Below are 21348 nucleotides of genomic sequence, written 5' to 3'. Positions count from 1 at the left end.
CCCAAGACTGGGAAACTTAGTAATCCTAAAAAGAAGAAGCTAGAGTTTGAGGAGCTTTGATGTTCCCACCAAAAAAGAGACATATAGTCAACGGAAGGCACCAGCCCAGCACCGCCTCCATTACCACACCGCTCACCAGCACAGTCACTTACATCACTCCCTCCTACACATCCAACTTCAGGGAGAGTAGATCCTTACTCCCCAGGGGATGATTGGTGAGAGCCTCAAGATTATCCCCAGCACTGATAATCCTTGGGAGGACGGTAATGTCGACCCACAGGAGGCCCAGATTTAGTGTCCATTCCCCATCATCCCCGCCAGATGACGCCCCTAGCTACCATAGTGTTCTTCAAAGAGCTGCAGCATACCACAAGGTAGATATGTATGTACCCCTGAAGAGGAGGACATTTTAATAGAGACTTTATCCAAAATGGAAAGATCTGTTCAGTGTGTACCTGTGATAAAGTCTATCCTAAAACCGTCTACAGGCATTTATAAGGATCCTGTAAAAAGTAGAGTATTTTCTCTTAGTGTACTCAATCAATCAATCTTTTAGGGAATTGTAAGCGCGCTACTCACCCATGAGGGTCTCAAGGTGCTGAGGAGGGATCTGCAGATCTGTTTAGCCGAAGAGCCAGGTCTTGAGGGTCGTCTTGAAAGTGATAAGGGAGGGGGCGCGTCTGCCGGTAGGTCGTTCCAGGTCTTGGCTGCAATGCGAGAGAAGGATCTTCCGCCTGCTCTGGCTCTGTGGATGCGCGGGGTTTCGTCCAGTGCAAGGGTGGAAGATCGGAGGTTTCTTTTGGGTACGTGGAAGTTGATTCTGTTGTTGAGGTATTTGGGTCAGTTGTTGTGTAGGCATGAGTGAGGATTTTGAAAGTGACTCATTTCTCCACAGGGAGCCAGTGCAGACTATGTAGGTGTTCGCTGATGTGTTGGGGGATGCCGAGGATGAGTCTGGCGGTGGTGTTCTGTATTGTCTGGAGTTTGCGGAATAAGGACTCATTAATGCCGACATAGACTGAGGAAATACAAGCCCTCAGACCCGCTCTACATTAGGGGCACCCGTCCCCCAATTCCTTAGTGGTGTCTACGACATGGAAACCGGCGGCAGCACAAGCAACAGGAGATGCTCCTTCTCCAGGCAAAGAGAGCAAGAGGACTGATGCTGTGGGAAGAGGATGGTGGTAGGCAGCGCGGATCACAGGCCGATCGCCAACTCTGTGGGGATGCTCTCTATACGCAACCGAGCGCAGTGGGACGACGAGATGGAAGATATCCTTCAGCATCTTTCAGATGAGGATATGACGAAAGGTGAGGATCTGGCAAATGAAGGGACGCTTATCTCTAAGGCAACCATCAGGTGTGCACTTGATGCAGCCGACACTTCGGCAAGAGGGGCCAATCGTGCGTGGTTGCGTATCTTCAGTTTTAAACAGGAGGTTCAACAGCTCCTACTGAATGTACCTTTCGAGGCGAAAGGTTGATAAACTGTTAGAAAAAAAATAAAATGACACAGAAACAGCAAAGGCAATGGGTGCACTACAAACAGCCACCTCACGCCAGACCTTTTGGAAGCAGCAGGGAAGAGGCAGAGGTAAACCAGCCACCTCAGACCAAGGGCAAACCTACCAAGGACAACTGCAGGCTTATCATCAGCAAGGAGGAAAAGGTTTGGCAATGATTCACTCAGATGAAATGGAGCCAGAGGGAATGGCAGAGATACACCAGACAACGGTGCCTCCACTACTCGCGTGGCCCTGACCACTGAACTCCTGTCGGGGGCAGACTTAATGGGTTCCAGACACATTGGACAGACATCACCACCTACCCATGGGTGCTTTCAGTAGTACAGCACGGATCTTGTCTTGAAATATTATCAACCCCACCAAACAGACCTCCACGCAGAAACATCCTCAGTGCACAACATTTATAACTTCTGAAGTTTGCAATAAAGTCACTTCTAACAAAGGGGCCGTTGAGCCTGTTCCAAGGCAGTATCGAGGCAGAGGAGTGTATTCTGTGTACATCTTAATTCCAAAAAAAGAATGAGACACTAACGCCTATGCTAGACCACAGGCCTCTCAACCGATATATTCCATCGTAACATTTTCATAAGGTCACCCTATAAGATGTTATACCACTTTTATAGGAAGGCGAGTTCATGACAGCCCTCGACCTCAAAGATGCATACTTCCACATTCGTTCCATCTTGCTCACTGCAAATATCTGAGGCTTGTAGCAAGTGGCCGTCATTATCAATTCAAGGCTGGCTTACTATATGGTGCTCACTTATATAAGTGGGCACCCTGCACAAATCCAGACACCCCTTATGGTGATTTAGGAGGTCTTCTACAACCTAAGAAAGCTCTCTGAGGGTAGCTGTGGGGAGCAGCCTTCAGGCTTAGTTACGAAGGAGTGTAAAGCAGCTTGTTTTACCAGTACTAAATCTTATGCTATAGGTTAAGTGAAAAAGAACCACACAGTGTATTTATAAAAATATGTGTTTATTATAAGACACTCACTAACACATACAAATATTTCCTGCCCAGAGATATACAGGGGGAGACCAAACCATAGACTAAAATAGTGGTATACGAACCACGACTTAAGTCAAGACTATACCCAGAAGACGTCAAAGTGCCAGGGATCCAAGGAACCACCCGTAGTAAGTAACCAGGAACCCCATGGAGGTCGTGTGCAGAGTGGGAACAAGACCACATGCTCAATACAAGTCGACGGGTAAGGTGCGTATGCTATTTTAAACAAGTAGGACCCTTCCCAGTGGACCCTGAAGAAACTCAGTGGAAGACAGAAGGTTGGAGACCTCCCCACCTGTGGATACCCTAGGAAGCTGGATACCTGCACCAGGGAAGCCGGGTGCATAGGTGTGAAATGTCATCGGAAACCAAAGTCAAACTCAGTGGAGGACGTCAGGAGGATGCTGCTGTTGCAGAAGGTGAAAGTTCCCGGTGGAACCCAAAGGCGGAGTCATGTTGAGAAGTATGTGCAAGCAGAGGGGACGGAGTCTCTGCCACTCAGGAGTGACCAGGAGGCACGGGAGATAAATGCCCACCGATGTCACTTGTTGTGGGAGAGATGACAGTTACCCTGGAGCTGCAGTTGTGAGGACCAGGCTAGGCTGAGGAAGACCAGAAGCCATGCAGGAGCTGTCCCACGCTGGATGACGAGAGCTGAAGGGCCGGTGTCCATCGGGAGAACCAACAAGCCTTGGCAACTGCAAACAACGTGGCAAGCAAAAAAAGTACAGAAGTAGGACCAGCAAGGTTCAAGTGGCTCACCACGAGCAGGGGAGTCAGGGCAGCCCCGAACAATCAGAGGAGCGCACTGCAGACAAAGAAGACCCTCGAGAGGACCCACAGGCTGGGGGCACTGGAGTCGCAAGAGGGCCTCGAGCAGCTCACGAAAGATGCAGGCCCGCGCTGCAAGTGATGTGGTGAGGATGAAGATCTTGGGCACAGGAGATGATTGATGTTGGGGCTACTTGGAGCCCGAAGATCTTGGAGGAAGGAAGCCAGCAAGCCTTTACAATGGCGAGTCGATGTGTTTCTCCAGAAACAACTGCCTCTTTTTCAGCCACATCGTCGCCTGCCAGTCCGGACGGTAATACGCCTCCTAGGCATGATGGCCTCTTGCACAGCCATCGTACCCCTTGTGAGGCTACACACGTGCCCCTTATAGAGGTGTCTGGTGCCACACTGGTCAGAGCCGGAGGGCAGTCTGGGGGGTCACTGTTGATTCGGCTCACAGTTAATCATTCCCTTCAGTGGTGGAACAGCAACAACCTGTTGCAGGAAAGGACCTTCAAGGGCCCGCTCTCATTACCCCAGGTACCTCACTCAAAGGATGGGACACCCACGTTGGACATGGCAGCCCAGGGGTATGAACTGCTCAATAGAGGATTTCTCACATCAACATTTAGATCTCCTAGCGATCCAGCTGGTAATCAAGGCCTTTCTCTCGTACATTCACCACTGAGAGGTCCTCAGAAAGAAAGACAATATGAAAGCAATGCGTCACAAACAGAAACAGGGAGGCGCTCACTCTCTTTTCCCAGCTCAGCTTACACATAGCATCACATTCAGGAGCAGACAACGACCTTTTGGACCTTTTAGGAAGGGCGCAGTAACAAGTCCATGAGTGTGAACTCCACCCGTGAGTCCTTCAGCAGAGCTTCCAAGTTTGGGGAACGCCAAGCATAGTTCTCTTTCAACAGCAGAGAACGCAAAATGCTGACACTGCCTCCAGCTTTCACCAGTCACAGGGCGGTGCACTATGGATGAACTGGTCAGGGATATCTGCCTACGCTTTCGTCCTCTCTCACGACTTCCATATGTGGTGAGGAAGCTCTGGCTCACCTCTCTCACCCTTATAACAGTAGCTTGTACATGGGCACGGCCACCACGGTACACCGCTGTACTCGAGCTGTCGGTAGTGTGTTTGTTCCCTCACACCTACTGTTGGAAACGGGACCCCCGGCTGGCCAGGGCTTTCGCCAAAGTCAGTCAGAGATCCCCATTCCCAAGTCAGGGCAAGGGAGTCACACAACAAGATAACCCCTACTCACCCTCTAGGTAACGTGGCGCGAGCAGCAAGGCTAAACTTGGAGGCGATGTAAGTTAAGTGTTTGCGCACGCACCCCAGCAACAACACCCAAGGCCCACCACAAAGGAAACTCCACACAAGGTTATATGAAAATAGCCTTTGTATTATAATAAATATACATTAGATAAAACATACTGTTACACTGTGCCAACAGGCACGGGCGGAATTTACAAGGGAAAATGTACAGGACAAAGCCACCTGGACCACTGTCAGGGGTATGCACTTTTAGAACTTAGCACTTGTAGAAAGAATACTTGGTAGAAACAATACTCAGCACATAAATCATATAATGACTGTAGTATCAAAATAGCACATGTAGCACACAACCAGGACTTCCTGGTAAGGGGGAAACCCCTCCTACATAACCCTAATCAGTCTAGGCAAATCACGCAGGTAACTAGGACCTTAGTCTCAGGACCTATGGAAGGAAAAGCAATCACCTAAGCATCAACACCTAGCAAAGGGAAAGAAGCAAAACACATGATGTATCAACACATTCAGAGGTGTAGCAATAACAATTGCGCCAAACTCACTTAAGTCACCACCTGTGACTGTCCCTAGGCCAACTGGCCTCTCTAGGGCTAGGACGCCCTGTGTCCCAAAGTCAGGGGGCCTAAACGTGGCAGTTGCCCACAAAGTGCTGGGCAACTGGTGCAGGGAAAGTTAGGGCAACGTTGGAGCCTCGTGGGCTCAAGAACCACCACTGTGGCACTGCTGGGCCTCTCTGGGCTCTGGACAAGAACAAATGCGGACAAGGAGCCTCTCTGGGCTCTGGAACAATGAACTGGGCACTCGAGCCTCTCAGGGCTCACAAAACAAGAAAATGGCACCCTCAGAGCCTCTCTCAGGCTCTCACACACGACTGCCGCCTCACTGGGCAGTGGGGCCACTCACGGGGGACCCTTGAACACTTGAAGAGACTCTCTGGGCTCAAGAACACGGAACTGGCACCCTGAGCATCTCTGGGCTCGCAAAACGACTGTGGGCGCAAGAGCCTCTCAGGGCTCGAAAGAACAGGAATGCCCCTGAGCCTCTTGGGCTCGAAATATGCAGATTGCCCCCAGGAGCCTCGGGGCTCCTCCACACGTGGGGCGCTTCGGTTTGGAGTCCCCCCCTCTGGGGGACTCGAGATGCCTGTAATGCCCCTTTGAAGCCCTCGTGGCTTCACTCTAGTACTGAGCGTGGGATCGCGCTACGGGGGGGGGGGGCGGATACCGACAATGTGTCCCGGCGCCCCTACCTTTCCTTCTCGTCACTCACTGGCTTGCTGTCAGCTGGGCTCTGCGGCGGCTCCTCTTCACTCGGGAGCCTCCTCAAGACACGGCAGGCTGCTTCCTGCTTCTCTGGTCCGCCCAGCAGCCAATCACAGCGCGAGTCGCCCGGCGAGCCTCCGGCAGCAAGTAACCAATCACAGCGCGGCTCTCCGGGTGACGTCAGCGGCTGCACTCTCTCGGTCCCGGGCTGTGGCGGTGAAACCACGGGGCAATGCCGGCTTCTGAGTAGCAATGTAAAACGGACAAATTAAGCGCTCTCAAGCGCCAAGGACAAGAGAGCAGCGCTCTCAGCGCGATAAGCACAATAACAGCGCTTGAAGTGCTAGCAGCGAGGAAAAGGCGCTCCCAAGCACCAGGGGACAAGATCAAGCGCTCACAGCGCTGTGGGCCAAATAAAGCGCTCTCAAGCGCTAGGCAAGGAATCCTCAGTGCTCCCCAGCACTGGAGGGCAGGACAAGGCTCCAGCAAGGGCTGGAGGCAGGCAGGGGGGGCAAGGCTGGGCCCAGAGCCAGCACACTGGGTCTCCAGGCAGGGAGACAGTCCAAGTGGCGGTCCTCCTGGCCCCAGCAGCAGCAACAGCCCCCTCTGGCAGGATCAGAAAAGAGAACCCCTTTCATGGGGACACAGCCCCTTCTTATACTCATAACTCCTTTGTTTGTAGGTGCAGGGTGGGGGAGACCAGTTGCAGCTGGTCTTGGAGCACCCTTGATGGCCCAACCACCCCTTTCATTCACTGGGGAGGCTAGGGTCGTTAGACACACCACAGGGGGGCGGAGCCAGCATTGTGTGGGGAAAACCCAGCCCATCCAGGACACAGGTACACTCCTCCCACACATCACTCATGCTAATCTCCCACTCACCACCGGGCAGACCCATCCAGACTTCCTGGAGCCTGGCATGCCAGCCAGCTCCAGCCAATCACGCTCCAGCACCCTCACTGCACACACATATCAATGTCTGGAAGTGGCACTTCCCTACTAGACACATACAAGCTGCACATACCATCTCGCAGCATTCACTCTCACGAGTTCACACATACTAAACTCGAGCCTGCACTCCCCTCGCATCAGGAACTACCAGGGACACACACATTCCCCATGCATTCCTATGGGAGGGCAGGCCAGCCATACTACACGCACGCACTTTACTCTGGGACACAGGGAAAAAGTGCGCAGAGACCCAAAAATCACTAACACAGGGTCACAAATAAAAGCAAAAAGTTTAGGGGTGAACCTGCCCTAAGGGCCAAGTCCAACACCTACGATATCCAAAGATGTAAGTAAGGATATATTTATTCAGGATCTGGACTCAGCAACGGTCCGAGGGCAGCTCCGGGTCTCGACTCTACAAACCTGGGGGCATATTACCAAGCAATAGCGATAATTATCGCTATTGCTTGGTTAGAGACAAAATTTTACCGCTGAGCTGCGGCGATTTTTATCGCAGATAAACCTTGGTATTACCAAGGTTTATCGCAAATGCGATAAAAAACGGCCGCAATGCATGAATATCGCTGAAAAGTCAGCGATATTCATGCATTACCGAGCTAATGCTCTTAGCCATGTTATCCACCTCCCATTGGATAACATGGCTAAGAACTGCTCAGGGCAGTTGTTAGCTTTTGGAGATATTCTCGCTTAGCGCGAATATCTCCAAAAGTTGGTAATAGGAGATAGCGATGTTAGCGACTGCTTTCAGTCGCTAACATCTTGGCACGCCCACTTTGCATGTCATTAGTGATAAATATCACTGACATGCAAAGCGGGGCCCAAGATGGTCGCTATCTCCTACTAGCTGTCGCTAACTGCTGTTAGCGACAGCTAGGTAATAGGGAGATAATTTTATCTCTGCTTTCTTGGCTTTTAAAGCCAAAAAAGCAGAGATAAACCCCCTTGATAATATGCCCCATGGACTCTTCCCTGGATGTAGTGTAGAATCAACTGTTCTAATTCTAATGCAAAACCATAACATCCCCCTTCCCTCCAATAAAAATAATAATGCAATAAGGAAACTGTAATGTGAAAAGAAAAATATGTCAAGGAACGAGTGATATCCAGAAAGAGAGATGAAGTTATAAGCAACATTGAGGTGCACCCTCAGCCCCCCCATCACAAGGATGGAAGTGCGGCCACCAGTCCCATCAGCTCTCCACTGCACTGTCTCATGGCTGAAAGGTTACTGGGATGGCGTTGGGGTGAGTGAGACTGAGTACCACTGGATGCAGCCGCTTCCATGACCAATGCATCGAAGAGGCGCAAATGTCGAAGGCACTGGATCAGGGAATGCTGGAGAAGACCGGTCATAAAACCTCAGCACCCCGCTTGATTAAACCCTCAAGAAGGAAAGACTGACCTTTTCATGATAAGGCAGTTGGCCCCTAAAGAAATTAATTTCAATATTTCACAGCCAAGAAGTCAATTAAGAAGTGCTCTGACCCGACATTGAACGAGTCTGCCTTCTTGGTGATTGCGGGCGCTGGAGTGTAAAGTGTATTCATGTGACAAATTCACTCACTCTTCACTAAGGGCAGCAAGCGAGGTTGCTGTGCTGCATTGCGTGAAAGAAAGAAGGCAGAAATGCCCAATATCAACAAAGATGCGATGCATGTCTGCTGTCTCCTGGCGGTCGGGCACTGTGTCCTGCCTAGCGCCAATGCCGGCCCTTGAACCATGCTGCAAGGGTGCCTCCGTTTGAACCATGCTGCAAGGGTGCCTCCGTTTGAACCATGCTGCAAGGGTGCCTCCGTTTGAACCACGCTGCAAGGGTGCCTCCGTTACAGACAGGGTTGTATTTGTGCAGGTCGGGATGCCTTCCTGCACAAAAACAGTCCTCAACAGGGTTTTCTTCTTTCTATGTGAGCTGCAGGATGCATGTAGTACCTGTGGAAAGAGGAAATAACGAGGAGAAATAAATATATCAATCCTCGTCACGCCTCACTGGGAAAGCCTTTTTTTGGGGGGGGGGAGTATTCCGGGGTTTACAAGTCTTTGTTAATCTAGGAATGCGCCAGAATCCATGGGTGGATGCGTGGAAAGACCCACAGTCTGCCCAACGCAAGGGAACGCGGAGCGCTACCTTGCCGAATATGTGATGTAACAACGCGATCAAAATGATTGCAGTATGTTACATCGCAGTTTTTACAACGCAAGACGTTATAACGCTGGACTAATGGATTAGTAAGATTAACTATTCCAACACCAGTCGACATACAGTAGGGAAGGAGTTGGAATAGTAAATCTTACTATTCCTTAGGTTATAGCGCCATCCAGCGCAAGTCGATGTAACAACTTGCGTTGTAACGGCTGCGCTGAAACCGCATCGTGGTGTACTCACCGCGATGTAAAGGATGTTTTCCACCTTGCCTTAGATTCTATTTGACAAAGCACGCAAAGCAAGCAAAGTGGCTTTGCATGGCTTAGTAAATAAAGAAAACGATTTCCTGTCGGTGCTGTTCTACAAGAGTAATGCAACCCCAAAGCAAAATCTAAGTGAATCCGCCCCCAGTCTCTTCCTCGGAAAGTCACGTTTGTTGCCGTGATCAAAGCTTGCAAGGTCAGCGAAATATTCACAAGTCAGTGGATTATTCCTTCACAAGTTTCTTTGTAAGTAAGGTGGTGCTGATGTGGCAGCCATCTTTATTAAAATTGGGGTAGGTCTGATTTTTACTTTAATCAGACACTTGACTTATCAGTGTTCTTCCCTCAAAAGACACGCACAGGATACCCAAAGACTTTTAAGATAATGCAGTGCATTGAGTGAATGGCAGCAATTATTAATTATGTGTGGGTTTTTCAACAATGCCAATAGAGAGACAGGTTATTATTATTAATATTGTTATTATTATTATTATTATTAGTAGTAGTAGTAGTAGTAGTAGCAGTAGTAGTAGTAGTATTACTACAGCTATTTCTAAAGTTGGCCCATCTCACTGATGTTTTTACTGCCAGTGTTTTGTGAGACATCTTACAAGTGTGCCAAGTCCACACTGACTGGTGATAACGGTGCCACCGTAACATTCAGAGGTGACCCGCTGACGCGAGATGTATTCAGTTAAAACAACTGCAAAACACAAACCTCGACTCATTGTACAGCATCCTATATATTCAAGTATACATCAACAGCTTATAAAGCGCACCGAATACCAACCGTTGTCCTGGCGCTATGGCGCGTAGAAGGAAGTATCTTCAAGGGGTTTGCTGAGGACTGCCTCCTCAACTTAACTCACTGCTGTGAACACTACTCGATGCCAAAGCAAACCACGTGACACCGGCACGGTGTGCTTTAACCTGAGGCCTCTGAAAAATCCTCTTACCGCCTACCCTCCAGTGATGAGAACAGACGAGGTTTGAACTCATCTGACATAAACATTCACTGAGACAGAGAGGAACCGTTGGTTTAAAGAGCATTCTCAGGTTCCGGTTTATGTTTGTAGGAATAGTTACAATTGTATGACGGAACAGCGAGTTCCTCAACAATGCCTACCTTAACAACGCAGTCTCTAGACGAAAGTGTCTTAACCACGCATTCCTTTACCACGCATTCCTTTACCAAAACTTTTTGTGGTAAAAGCATGCTTGGTAAATGCCTATCAGTGGCTACGTTTACCGCCCCCTTTCCTCTCCCCTCAGTCCTAAGTACACCCCTACCTCCTAGAAACCACCCCAAACCCCTTCGACCCCCTTAAACTAACACAAACCTCTCCTACCCCTAAAAACTAACACTAACCCCCACCCCCTAAAAAATAACATGAACCCCACCCCTTAAAAACTAGCACAAACTCCACACCCCTTAAAAACTAACCCCAACCCCTCCAACCCCCTAAAAACTAACACAAATTCCTACCCCTAAAATCTAACCTGAACCCCTTCCACGCCCTAAAAAATAACATGAACCCCCACCCCATAAATACTAGCACAAACCTCCACCCCATAAAATTAACCCGAACCCCTTCCACCACCTAAAAACTAACACAAAATCCCCACTCCTAAAAACTAACACGAACCCTCCACCCCTGAAACCCTCTTACTTGTCTCAGACAGTTTGAAGACCACTGCCTTAGGGTATGACAGTGAGGCCTCACCACGGGAGATGCTGCTACGACGGGCCAGAGTTTTCACTCCCCTTTGAACAGGAAGTGATGGGGGCAATAAACAGGGTTTTGTTCCCTCCCTCCTCGCAGTGGATGGCTGGCCCGACTCCAACTCATTCTGGCCAGGCAAGGCATCCTCACTGCTCTACCAAACTCCCATCTCAAACTCAGAATTTAACCAGAAACCAACCCCCACCTTACCTGTCTCTTTGAGATGTGGCATGTAATGTATAGGCCTTGTCAGCAGAGGCCCTTGGCAGCGAGTTTCCTGGGCCCTAGTGCCACCGCAGTGTAACTTTTAAGTTACCTCAATCAAAGGAGGGCCACCGCAGAAACTGTTATGCTTTTTCTGAGAGACCAAATGTTTGATCATGTACTCCTTCCTTGGAAAAAAAATAAAGCCCTTTCAATCAAAACCAGCGAAACTGAAAATGTTTACATCATAGTTTATTTGTTCACACAGCATAGTCATTAACTGCTGCCTGCTGGGGTGTATTGATATAACCAGGGCCACTGGAATTATGCACCATTAGGGAGGGAGCCTGGCTGCTTGCATCCTGGGCAGGAGCCGACAAGACGTGGGACCCGGTAAGCTCCATTAAAAAAAAAATATATTATTAAATTAAAACACCCCACTGTGACCCCGTGCCCCTGCGTGACCTCCCTACCCCCTCTCCCTCCCCCCGCGAGTCATGCCGGCCTGGACTAACTCAGTGGCCCACCCGAATGCACCATTGGCCCACCCAAATAAAAATTCCTGGAGCCGGGCCTGCTTGTCTGACGCTCCTCTCAATTCTGCCCATCCCGAATAATAGACCGACTTAGCCTTAACCACGCACATGCGTGGTTAAGGCTAAGTCGCTATTCGGGCTGGTTGTGGTTCGGCTTGCTTGCCTCCAGAAATCGTTGTTACGGAGTTGTTGTTCAGGATGTTTCCCAATAGTTACAGACATGTCTTTGCATCAGTGCCTCCTTGTGTTCTCAGAGATTTATAAATGTTTCACATCCAGAAAATTAAATCTGTATCGCTATATCAAGAAATACAGCCAGCACCAATTACTTTTCCTTTTCCTGTGCTTTATTTCCATCATCGCAGTCCTACAGCTGAATTATTTTTGCTTATCGATCACTTTATCCCCGACACCCTGTGTTATAGGTAAATTACTTTTTCTTATCGATCACTTAATCCCTGACACTCCTTCGTTACAGGTGAATTGCTTTTGCTTATCGATCACTTTATCCCCAGCACTTAGACTTTAAAGTTGACTTGCTTTTGCTAAGCAATCAATCAATCAATCAGTAATTTTGTATAGCGTGCTACTCACCCGCTAGGGTCTCAAGGCGCTGTGGGGAGGGGTCCGTTACTGCTCGAAAAGCCAGGTCTTGAGTTGTTTCTTGAAGGAGAGGTGGTCCTGGGTCAGCCGTAGGAGGATGGGGAGGGAGTTCCATGTCTTGGCCGCCAGGTAGGAGAAGGATCTTCCTACAGCGGTGGCTCTGCGAATGCGTGGTATAGCGGCAAGGGCGAGGCTGGCCGATCGTAGCTGGCGGGTGGGTGTGTAGAAAGTGAGGCGGCTGTTGAGGTACTTCGGGCCCATGTCATGGAGAGCCTTGTGTGCCTGGGTGAGGAGTCTGAACGTGATCCTCTTGTTGACGGGGAGCCAGTGCAGGTCTCTCAGGTGAGTCGAGATGTGGCTGTGGCGAGGGATGCCCAGGATGAGTCGTGCGGAGGTGTTCTGTATGCGCTGGAGTCTTTTCTGTAGTTTGGCAGTGGTTCCCCCGTAGAGGGTGTTCCCGGAGTCCAGTCGGCTGGTGAGGAGTGCCTGGGTGACTGTCTTCCTGGTTTCGGTGGGGATCCATCGGAAGATCTTACGGAGCATGCGCAGGGTGTTGAAGCACGATGACGATACGGCGTTGACTTGTCTGGTCATCGAGAGGGAGGAGTCCAGGATGAAGCCCAGGTTTCGTGCGTGGTCCGTTGGCTTGGGGGTGGTGCCCGGGGCAGGGGGCCACCAGGAGTCGTCCCAGGCGGAGGGCGATGATCCCAGGATGAGGACTTCCGTCTTGTCTGAGTTCAGTTTCAGGCGGCTGTTCTTCAGCCACTCGGCGAGGTCTTTCATCCCTTCGTGTAGGCTGGCTCTGGCGGTAGCGGGGTCGTTGGTGAGGGAGAGGATCAGCTGGGTGTCGTCGGCGTAGGAGACGATGTCGAGGTTGTGTTGGCGTGCGATGGCTGCGAGGCGGCTCATGTAGACGTTGAAGAGGGTGGGGCTGAGTGAGGATCCTTGTGGTACGATGCAGATGACTTCGGTGGCCTCGGATCTGAAAGGGGGGAGGTGGACTCTCTGGGTTCTTCCGGCGAGGAACAAGATGATCCACTCCAGAGCCTTCCCTTGGATTCCAATGTTGCTGAGACTCTGTACTAGGGTGCGGTGGCAGACAGTGTCGAACACCGCAGATAGGTCCAGGAGGATGAGGGCCGCTGTTTCCCCGTTGTTGAGCAGGGATCTGATGCCGTCGGTGGCTGCGATGAGGGTGGTCTCGGTGCTAATCGATCACTTTATCGCTGCTACCCTGGCACTACAGGTGATTTACTTTTGCTTATCAATCACTTTACCCCGAAACCCCAGTGTTACACGTGAATTGCTTTTGCTTATCCATCAGTTTATCCCTAGCACCCCGGCATTACAGGTGATTTATTATTGCTTATCAATCACTTTATCCCCAGCACTCAGACTTTACTGGTGAATTGCTTTTGCTTATCGATCACTTTATTGCCACTACCCTGGCACTACAGGTGATTTACTATTGCTTTTTGATCACTTTATCCCCGAAACTCTGGCGTTACCGGTGATCTAATTTTGCTTATCAATCACTTTACCCCCGACACTCTGGCGTATCAGGTGAATTGCTTTTGCTTATCGATCTCTTTATCCCCAGCACCCCGGCATTACAGGTGATTTACTTTTGCTTTTCGATCACTTTATCACTGAAACTCCGGCGTTACAGGTGAATTGCTTTTGCTTATCGATCTCTTTATCCCCAGCACCCCGGCATCACAGGTGATTTACTATTGCTTATCAATCACTTTATCCCTGACACCCCAGTGTTACAGGTGAATTGCTTTTGCTTATCGATCTCTTTATCCCCAACACCCCCCGGCATTGCAGGTGAATTACTTATGCTTATTGATGACTTTATCCCAAGCACTCAACTGTTTCATGTGAATTACTTTTGCTTATCGATCACTTTATCTCTGACACCCCAGTGTTCCAGGTGATTTCATTTTTCTTATCTAGCACTTTATCCCCAGCACCCAGATGTTTCAGGTGAATTATTTCTGATTATCGATCACTTTATCCCCAACACCCCAGTGTTACAGGTGAATTCGTTTTCCCTATACATCAGCTCGTACCAGTCACCACAGATAAATTACATTTCCTTATTCACCCCCTTTTCCTCATCGTTCCCCATTTTACAGATGATTTACTTTCTCTAATCAATAAACGACTCCCATGACTGTCGGCCTGTCTCCTCATCTATCCCTGAAGGCCCTTATAACCCTACCTACTTGTCCTTATCCACCATCTAAGTCCCTTCACCTGTGATGTTGTTACTTCGCCTCCCTAATTTCTGCCTCTTGCGCCTTGTCCTTCATCCTCTGTGGACCAGGGATGCTCAGAGGTCGCCTCTTTTGAAGCTAGTGCTCAGAGGAGTATCCCGCCCCTACTACTGAAGACGTTTGAAAGGGATGGGTGGAGGATACCAATATTGGTGCTGTTCCTCCATTTTATCTCCTCACCTTAGCCCCCAATGCTCTTATCCTGAAGGTAAGGTGAGTGGTGACGCCATCTCAGACCAGACATTTCCCAGGTCCTTTTCCCCTTCACTGCTGCTCCCCGAAGGCCAATAGTATTATTCCAAGAATGCTCATTGGCTGGTGATGTGTGGTGGAAATGAGCGGCGAGCTGCTCGAGATGAACCTTTTCTTACATCGTCCACGATGGCTCATTTTAAGACACGTTGGCAGATAACAAGGACCCGTCATCATTTGAAGCCCAGTAGTCGGAGCGGGTGCCCGTGTGGTGCTGATGCCATTGGTGTTGGGGTTGATGATTGTCATACGAGTGTGACAGGACATGATTCTTCGCAAGTGGCCCTCTATGATTAGACCTGGGAATAAAGTTATTTACGCCAGAGTAGTTGTGGTAATTCTGCGTTGCTTATTGATGCAAAATTACCAATAATTATGTAATTACGTCCGTTCGCGTCATTAAGAGTAATTTGTGGGGGGAACAAGCACATAAACAACAAATGTAGCGAGTGTGAGGGGTGCTATTCATGTTGTGTTATGTTGAGTGCTATTTCTGAGCTCAAAATGCATGCTCAGGTTCCTGTTGGATGGCGGAGGGAATTTCTGAAGCTAAGAAAATAGTGATGAATGCCGAACTACTCTTCTCATGTAATTGTACAGAATCTTGCAGTAATTACGCCTATTTACGCCACAGTAAATTACGCAAGTTACGCCCTCCCCTATTTATGAAGCTGTTGTGCTATGTTTTACCCTGTGAAGTAAGCTGTGTCTGCTTGTGTTTTTCAGAAGACGATTCCCTGGACTTGCTGGACGACGGATCCCTCCTTCCACAGCTGGGGACAAGGAACGAGGCCTGATGGTGCAGATGCCTGCAGGACGGACACCCAGGCCTTCTCCAGACAAGTGACGTGGACACTGAACAAGAGCACCAGATCCCAGCCTTGAGGACCTGAAATTGTGGGTTGTGAGCAAGGTTTCTGGACAACCTCTGGCCTGATGCCGCCAGCCCGACCTCTCAGGATTCCATTTAGAAAAGGATGTTTCTTCATGAACAATCTCAGGACACAGTGTTTGGTGGGAGGGACTGAGGGTTTGGCATCCAGAATTAAGGATCTAACTCCTGACCCTTTGAGTGGGTTTTAACATCAAAGCGTAGTTGGGAGAAGCGGGGCATTTATTCCCTACTGCACCGTCTCAGGTTAGCAAAGGGACTAAGCATGGAGATGAGAACAGCAACCTCCGGGGACCACAGGCGAACTTCAAAATCAAAGGTGGCATTAGCAGAGCCCTCCACATTCCAAGGTCCAGTCGAGCGCCAGTGACCGCCAGAAGAAAAATATAAAGAATATGTTCATAAGTGACACACAGCATTTAATATTATGATATTGCATCACAGGACACTACAGAGGGACAAAAATTGTTCCTGTCCAATGCAGATTGAGGTGCACATGGTCATCAGTGCTTTGGCCACAGTGAGATGGGTCATTCCAGCATGGAGCGTGGCCAACTGGAAGCCTCTGGAGTGTTGGCGGACGACCTCCACGGATGCAGCTGGGCAGACCGTGACTACATGTGAGAGACACACCGCCATCTTTGTTTGCATGTAGCCAAAGAATGTTGGGCGCTGTCCAAATAAAGCTTTCTCTGCCAGAAGAGCGCATGGGTCTGAGGGTGGACTCTGGACACAGATTTTCAACCCGCTGGTCTGCAGTGTCACACATGCCTCCTTTATGGAGAAACTCCACAGTCATTGGACACCCATTTTTGCAACCGAGAAACCCAACGTTTCATGCTTTCTTCCACATATGAGAAATCCAGCAGAGCTCACGAATGTTCAAGAGAGATGTCCAGCCCACCTGCCATAGTTACATGTGTGATCCTCTACAGAGAAACCTAACGATGTTCGGTCAGGGTCCTCCTGAAGTGAGAGGTACCTACTCCTGGTGTACAAGGAATCCAGAGGTCTGTGAATGTCTTCTACGGAAAGAGACTGCTCATTGTGTCACACATGTCTCCAAACATCCAATGACCCTTGGGTCAGCGCCTCTATCGGACTTTAAATCACACATTCTATGTCCATGGACACAAACCCCCCGCGACAGAGAGATTCAAACTTTGTGTGGCGCAGATGCTTCCTCGCGGGAGAATCCAGGCTTCGTTCTGAGCTGAGAGCTTCAAACCACCGGTCTGTGGTTTTACAACCGCGCCATCACCAGACTGGTACAGATATCCTTGTAGACTCTCGTCCAACCCACCGTTTTGTTGCTCCAAAGAGAATCCAGGCCAGACCATGCCAGCATTGCTTTCCATGTGCTTCTAAAAGGGACAATCTGGGACCCTGGGTCGAGAGAAGAGCTGATTTGGGGGTTCAGTGTTATGTGCACAATGGGGAGCTGGTCATTTGTGAACTCGTGCCTCGGTGCATCACGTGCTGCAGTGCCGCGTCTCACTCGGTTGTTGGTGCCTTCACGCCTGTGCCCTGGTCCAGCTCATTGTTGTGTGTTTTCAAGCCTTGTTTGTCATAAGTAGACAGTTTGACTGCTCTTGTGATTCATCTTTTGTGCCATGTGTTGTTCTAGGATTTGTACCACAACCAGTCACCATCACCCACCTACCTCTTGCCCCAATCAGGTATCGGTGGATTCAGATTATGCACAACCCTAAATATGTCACACACAAACTCTCTACCAATTGATGATGTCACTAATAACAACATTCCTTAAAAAATAAAAGATCAAGATAAGAAAAAGGCAGGGATGCACAAAATCAGAAATCCACAAAAGGGTCTGGTCAGCAGCGGCGAAATGTAGGAAAACCTTGCATGGGAGGAGGTGGGGCTTATGCAAAGAGGGGGATGCTAAAGCGGGTTGTAGGGGGAAGTCCTTGGAGGGAATATTCAGACCCTAATGAGGAATGTATGGGAAAGCATGGGGAGTCAGAGATTCTGTTATTATTATTGTGGATTTATAAAGCGCATGGCTGCCCTGAGGCTTCCCAGCGCTAAGTGGTCAGATAATTGACGGGCGTGCGTAGGATGAAAAGAGTCCAAGGATTGACAGTAGAATTTTCAAAGTTCTTTATCAATCAAATTTGTAAGTAGGTTCAAAACAGAAAGTTCAGCCAACACGTTTCGTTCTCATAGAGAACTTCGTCAGGGCTTCTGAGGGCAATAACCCTTCCGAAGGGGGAATACGATGGTTTGCCAAGCGTTCGGTATAGACTCATAAACTTGATGATCTTCTAAGGGCAGTTACCTTCCCAAAGGGAAAATAGAATAGCTTGGCAAGCGTTGTAAAAAAACACAAAAAACCTGAACTGAGTTGGAGCCAGGTGACAGCTTAGTGTTCTCTATGCAGCATAGTTCATTCGGAGGTCATTAATAACATCCTGTAGGGCTCATCAAAGATGTAGAAGTGTTGTGAGTCTGAATAAAAAAGACACAAGCACACAATAAGGTAGGTAACTCTGGAGTAAATGAGGGAATTAGCCCGCGGCCAAAAAGGGCCTCTGGCGGTTTGCTGTGATCCCTCACAGCGACGGTCTTGTGTTCTGTTCTGGGTGTAGACCACACCTGGAACAGAACACGGGAAGGTAATTGCCCTTAGAAGAACATCAAGTTCATGCGTCTATACTGAACACTTGGCAAACCATCGTATTCACCCTTCGGAAAGGTTATTGCCCTCAGAAGCCCTGACGAAGATCTGTATGAGAACGAAACGCGTTGGCTGAACTTTCTGTTTTGAACCTACTTTCAAATTTGATAAATAAAGAACTTTGAAAATTCTACTGTCAATCCCTGGGCACTTTTCATCCTACGCCCGTCAATTATCCGTTAAGGATCTGCAGCACAGCTTCATCATAGGACGGTTGGTGTCTGGGATAGTTGCGTGGGATCGATACAGAGTGTGAAACTGGTGTAGGGGCGCAGGAACGGTAGTCCACCGTATTTTCTGCTTTGTTGTCTAAGTGGTCAGATACTGAATAGGGGCTAACCATGCCTTAGAGGTATTACTTATACAGCCAGGTCTTAATCGCATTGCGGAACTGCAATTCTTTGTCCATCAACCTATATTCCAGAGGCAAGGAGTTCCAAAGTTTGGGAGCGAGATGAGAGAAAGATCTTCCTCCCAATCTCTCCCTCCCGACCTTTGTTAGTTTTAGGCATTTTTTGGGGACCTGTATTATGGCAGGCTTCTAGAAAGGAGGAGAAGGTGTTGGGTGTTGCATCCATCAGTAAAGGAAGGAATAAAATGTTGTTTGTCTTGTGGATGTGAACTGGGCCACGGGCACCAGAAACAACGCTTGTCTTGTGGAAGAAGGAAGAGGCACAGGCTCCATGAAGGGCAAATGAGGAAAGGGGGGAGTACGAACGAAAGATAAGGCTGGTGGTCCAGAAACGGTGGCTGCAGTCTAGAAAGGAGTCATGGGGCTGGGATGCAGAAAGGATAGACCTGAAGCTCAGCTTGGAAATGGAGGGTGAGGTAGAGGTTCCCTGGATAGAGTGAGGTGGGACTCTTAAAGGAAAGGTAAGGCTGGGGGTCAAGAAGGTGTGGATACCCCAAGAGGTCGAGAGAGGAATCGAGGGGAAGGGATCCAGAAAAGATAAACCGCAAATGTTGTCCGTAAATAAAGCACGAGGCAGAGGTTTCACGGAGCGAGGACGAGGTGGGAGGTTCACAGAAGAAGGACAGGGTCACGTGAATGCAAAGAAGGTAAATTAAGTGAGGTAGAAGAAAGGTGTGTTAGAAAGAGTGGCTTTCCTAGAGAATCCAGAAAGAGAAGATGAGATATAGCAGCTGAGGGGCAAGAAATTAAGAAAGGAAGTGAGGATGGATAAAGGCTCCAGAAATAGCAGCTGAGGGGCACAGCATGCAGAACGGATGGATAAGGACTCAGGAAGAGCAGACGAGGCAGCAGGATTGGCCATCGGGTTCAGAAATAATCAACAATGAGGTGGTTCTGAAAAGAATGAGGAAGGCATTCCCAGAGGGAAGATTGGGAGTTATTCTAGGGAGCAGAGGAAGATGGACTCAGATGGGAGGATGGGGCCTGAGGTCAGATAGGGTGGATGAGGCTCAAGTCTAGAAGACGGGGATGGTCAGTGGTCCATTAAAAGCCAAGGAGCTGGAGGTGGTTGAAAATGGGGAGATGCAGCAGGCTGCAGAAAGACTGGATCATTCAGTGAGTTCAGAAAGAAGAAACCTGGAAATAGTTCTGCACAGGAAGGACACAGGTGGGATTCCATGAAGGGAGGAGGAGGTAGGGAGTCACTGAGTTGGGGGGCGAGGAGGTCAAGGAAGGGAGGCAAAGTGAGGTGTCCTGAAAGGGAAGCTTGGTCAGGTAAGGAAGGAGTTTACAAACTGCAGGAAAAAGCAGAAGGTCCCAACAGGGAGAGTGACAGAGGCTTGAGGGAGAGAGGACATGGCTGAGGATGTCAAGGAGGGACAGGTGCAGAAAAATGAGTCTTGTCTGCCGGATTAGAAGCAGGAAGAAGGTGTGATGTTTAAACTCCCGCAAAGTGTAAAATGTGTTAAATTTCAGAAGAATGGGCTGTCCAGGGACAGGTAGGACTGCTGGGCCTTCCATCCAGCCTGTATTTCACCAGATTATCAACTAGAAAATATTGTTCAACCAAAATATTGATGCCTAAATGCCAAGAACCAAAGTATGCTGAAGGTAAGCATGTATAGTCAAGTATAGGGTTACTATTCCTAACTCCACATATATGTACATTGGATATATATATATATTTCTTGAAAGTGCAAAGCTATGGAATGAATTAAGAAGAGCAGTCTATATGTACTTGTATGCAATCCCCTTCTGCATATTTTGACCCCACAATATCTTTCTACTCAATATTCTGTCTTACAACCTCACCATGGATGCCTTCCCTGGGAATCCCCAGGTTCAGTCTGCACCTTTCTAAACCTCATCTTGTGATATGCCCCTTCACAGGCCATGCTTCCACGCTTCCTGCCACACTGTCTGGATGGCAGAGGGAAGAAAAGAATTTGAGGCTGAGCGTGTCACGCGTGAGGGACTCGGCTTTCCACCTTTTCACACTCTCCTCTTCCTCAGAAAGTTGCTGCTGTGACTTCGTTCGTGCCTCGCGTGTCGCGATCTTGTCCTACGAATGCTCTCCATGTCCATGTCTGAAGTGTGATCGCTAGGCCACCCTTGGAAGAGTTCTGGCCACCCTCTACGTTTCTCACCCGTGCACTCCAGGTAGAGAAACAAGAGGGACTCAGGAGTATCCGAAGGTAACTCCACTGCTTGCTGGGTAGCTGACAGCTAAACGGCTCCGTGCACGTCACATCATGGCCACACCACCAACCACCACATGTAAAGCCAGGACAAAGCTGAGGACAAAGTAGAGTTCGTGAAGTGCTGAGTCGAAACCTTGAAACTATTATATATTCACAAGCGGTGTACAATCCCGAGTACCACCTAATAAAGGATTCTTTGTGGTTTACTTTGAGGAATTTCTAGCTTCCCCTACAGTGGAATTTTCACCAGTGGACATGTTAAAAGTAGGGGTGGGCGGAATTTGAGAA

At 49.0% G+C, this 21348-nt stretch overlaps 1 protein-coding gene across 2 annotated transcripts in view; it reads left to right on the top strand.

Annotated features, from left to right (window-relative positions):
- The window catches only part of LOC144821588 (uncharacterized), a 669657-nt gene extending 652131 nt beyond the window's left edge, over positions 1–17526 (top strand). For both annotated transcript variants that reach the window (XM_078678797.1, XM_078678798.1), the window contains one exon: positions 15581–17526. In XM_078678797.1, the coding sequence (XP_078534923.1) occupies positions 15581–15651 (71 nt within the window). In that variant the 3' untranslated portion in view covers positions 15652–17526. The remainder of the gene's footprint in view (positions 1–15580) is intronic.
- Positions 17527–21348: the final 3822 nt, after the last annotated feature.

The sequence above is a fragment of the Lissotriton helveticus genome, chromosome 2_2 (assembly GCF_964261635.1).
Source record: "Lissotriton helveticus chromosome 2_2, aLisHel1.1, whole genome shotgun sequence".
NCBI classification, from domain to species: domain Eukaryota; kingdom Metazoa; phylum Chordata; class Amphibia; order Caudata; family Salamandridae; genus Lissotriton; species Lissotriton helveticus.
This window is presented reverse-complemented; position numbering and strand designations above follow the sequence as displayed.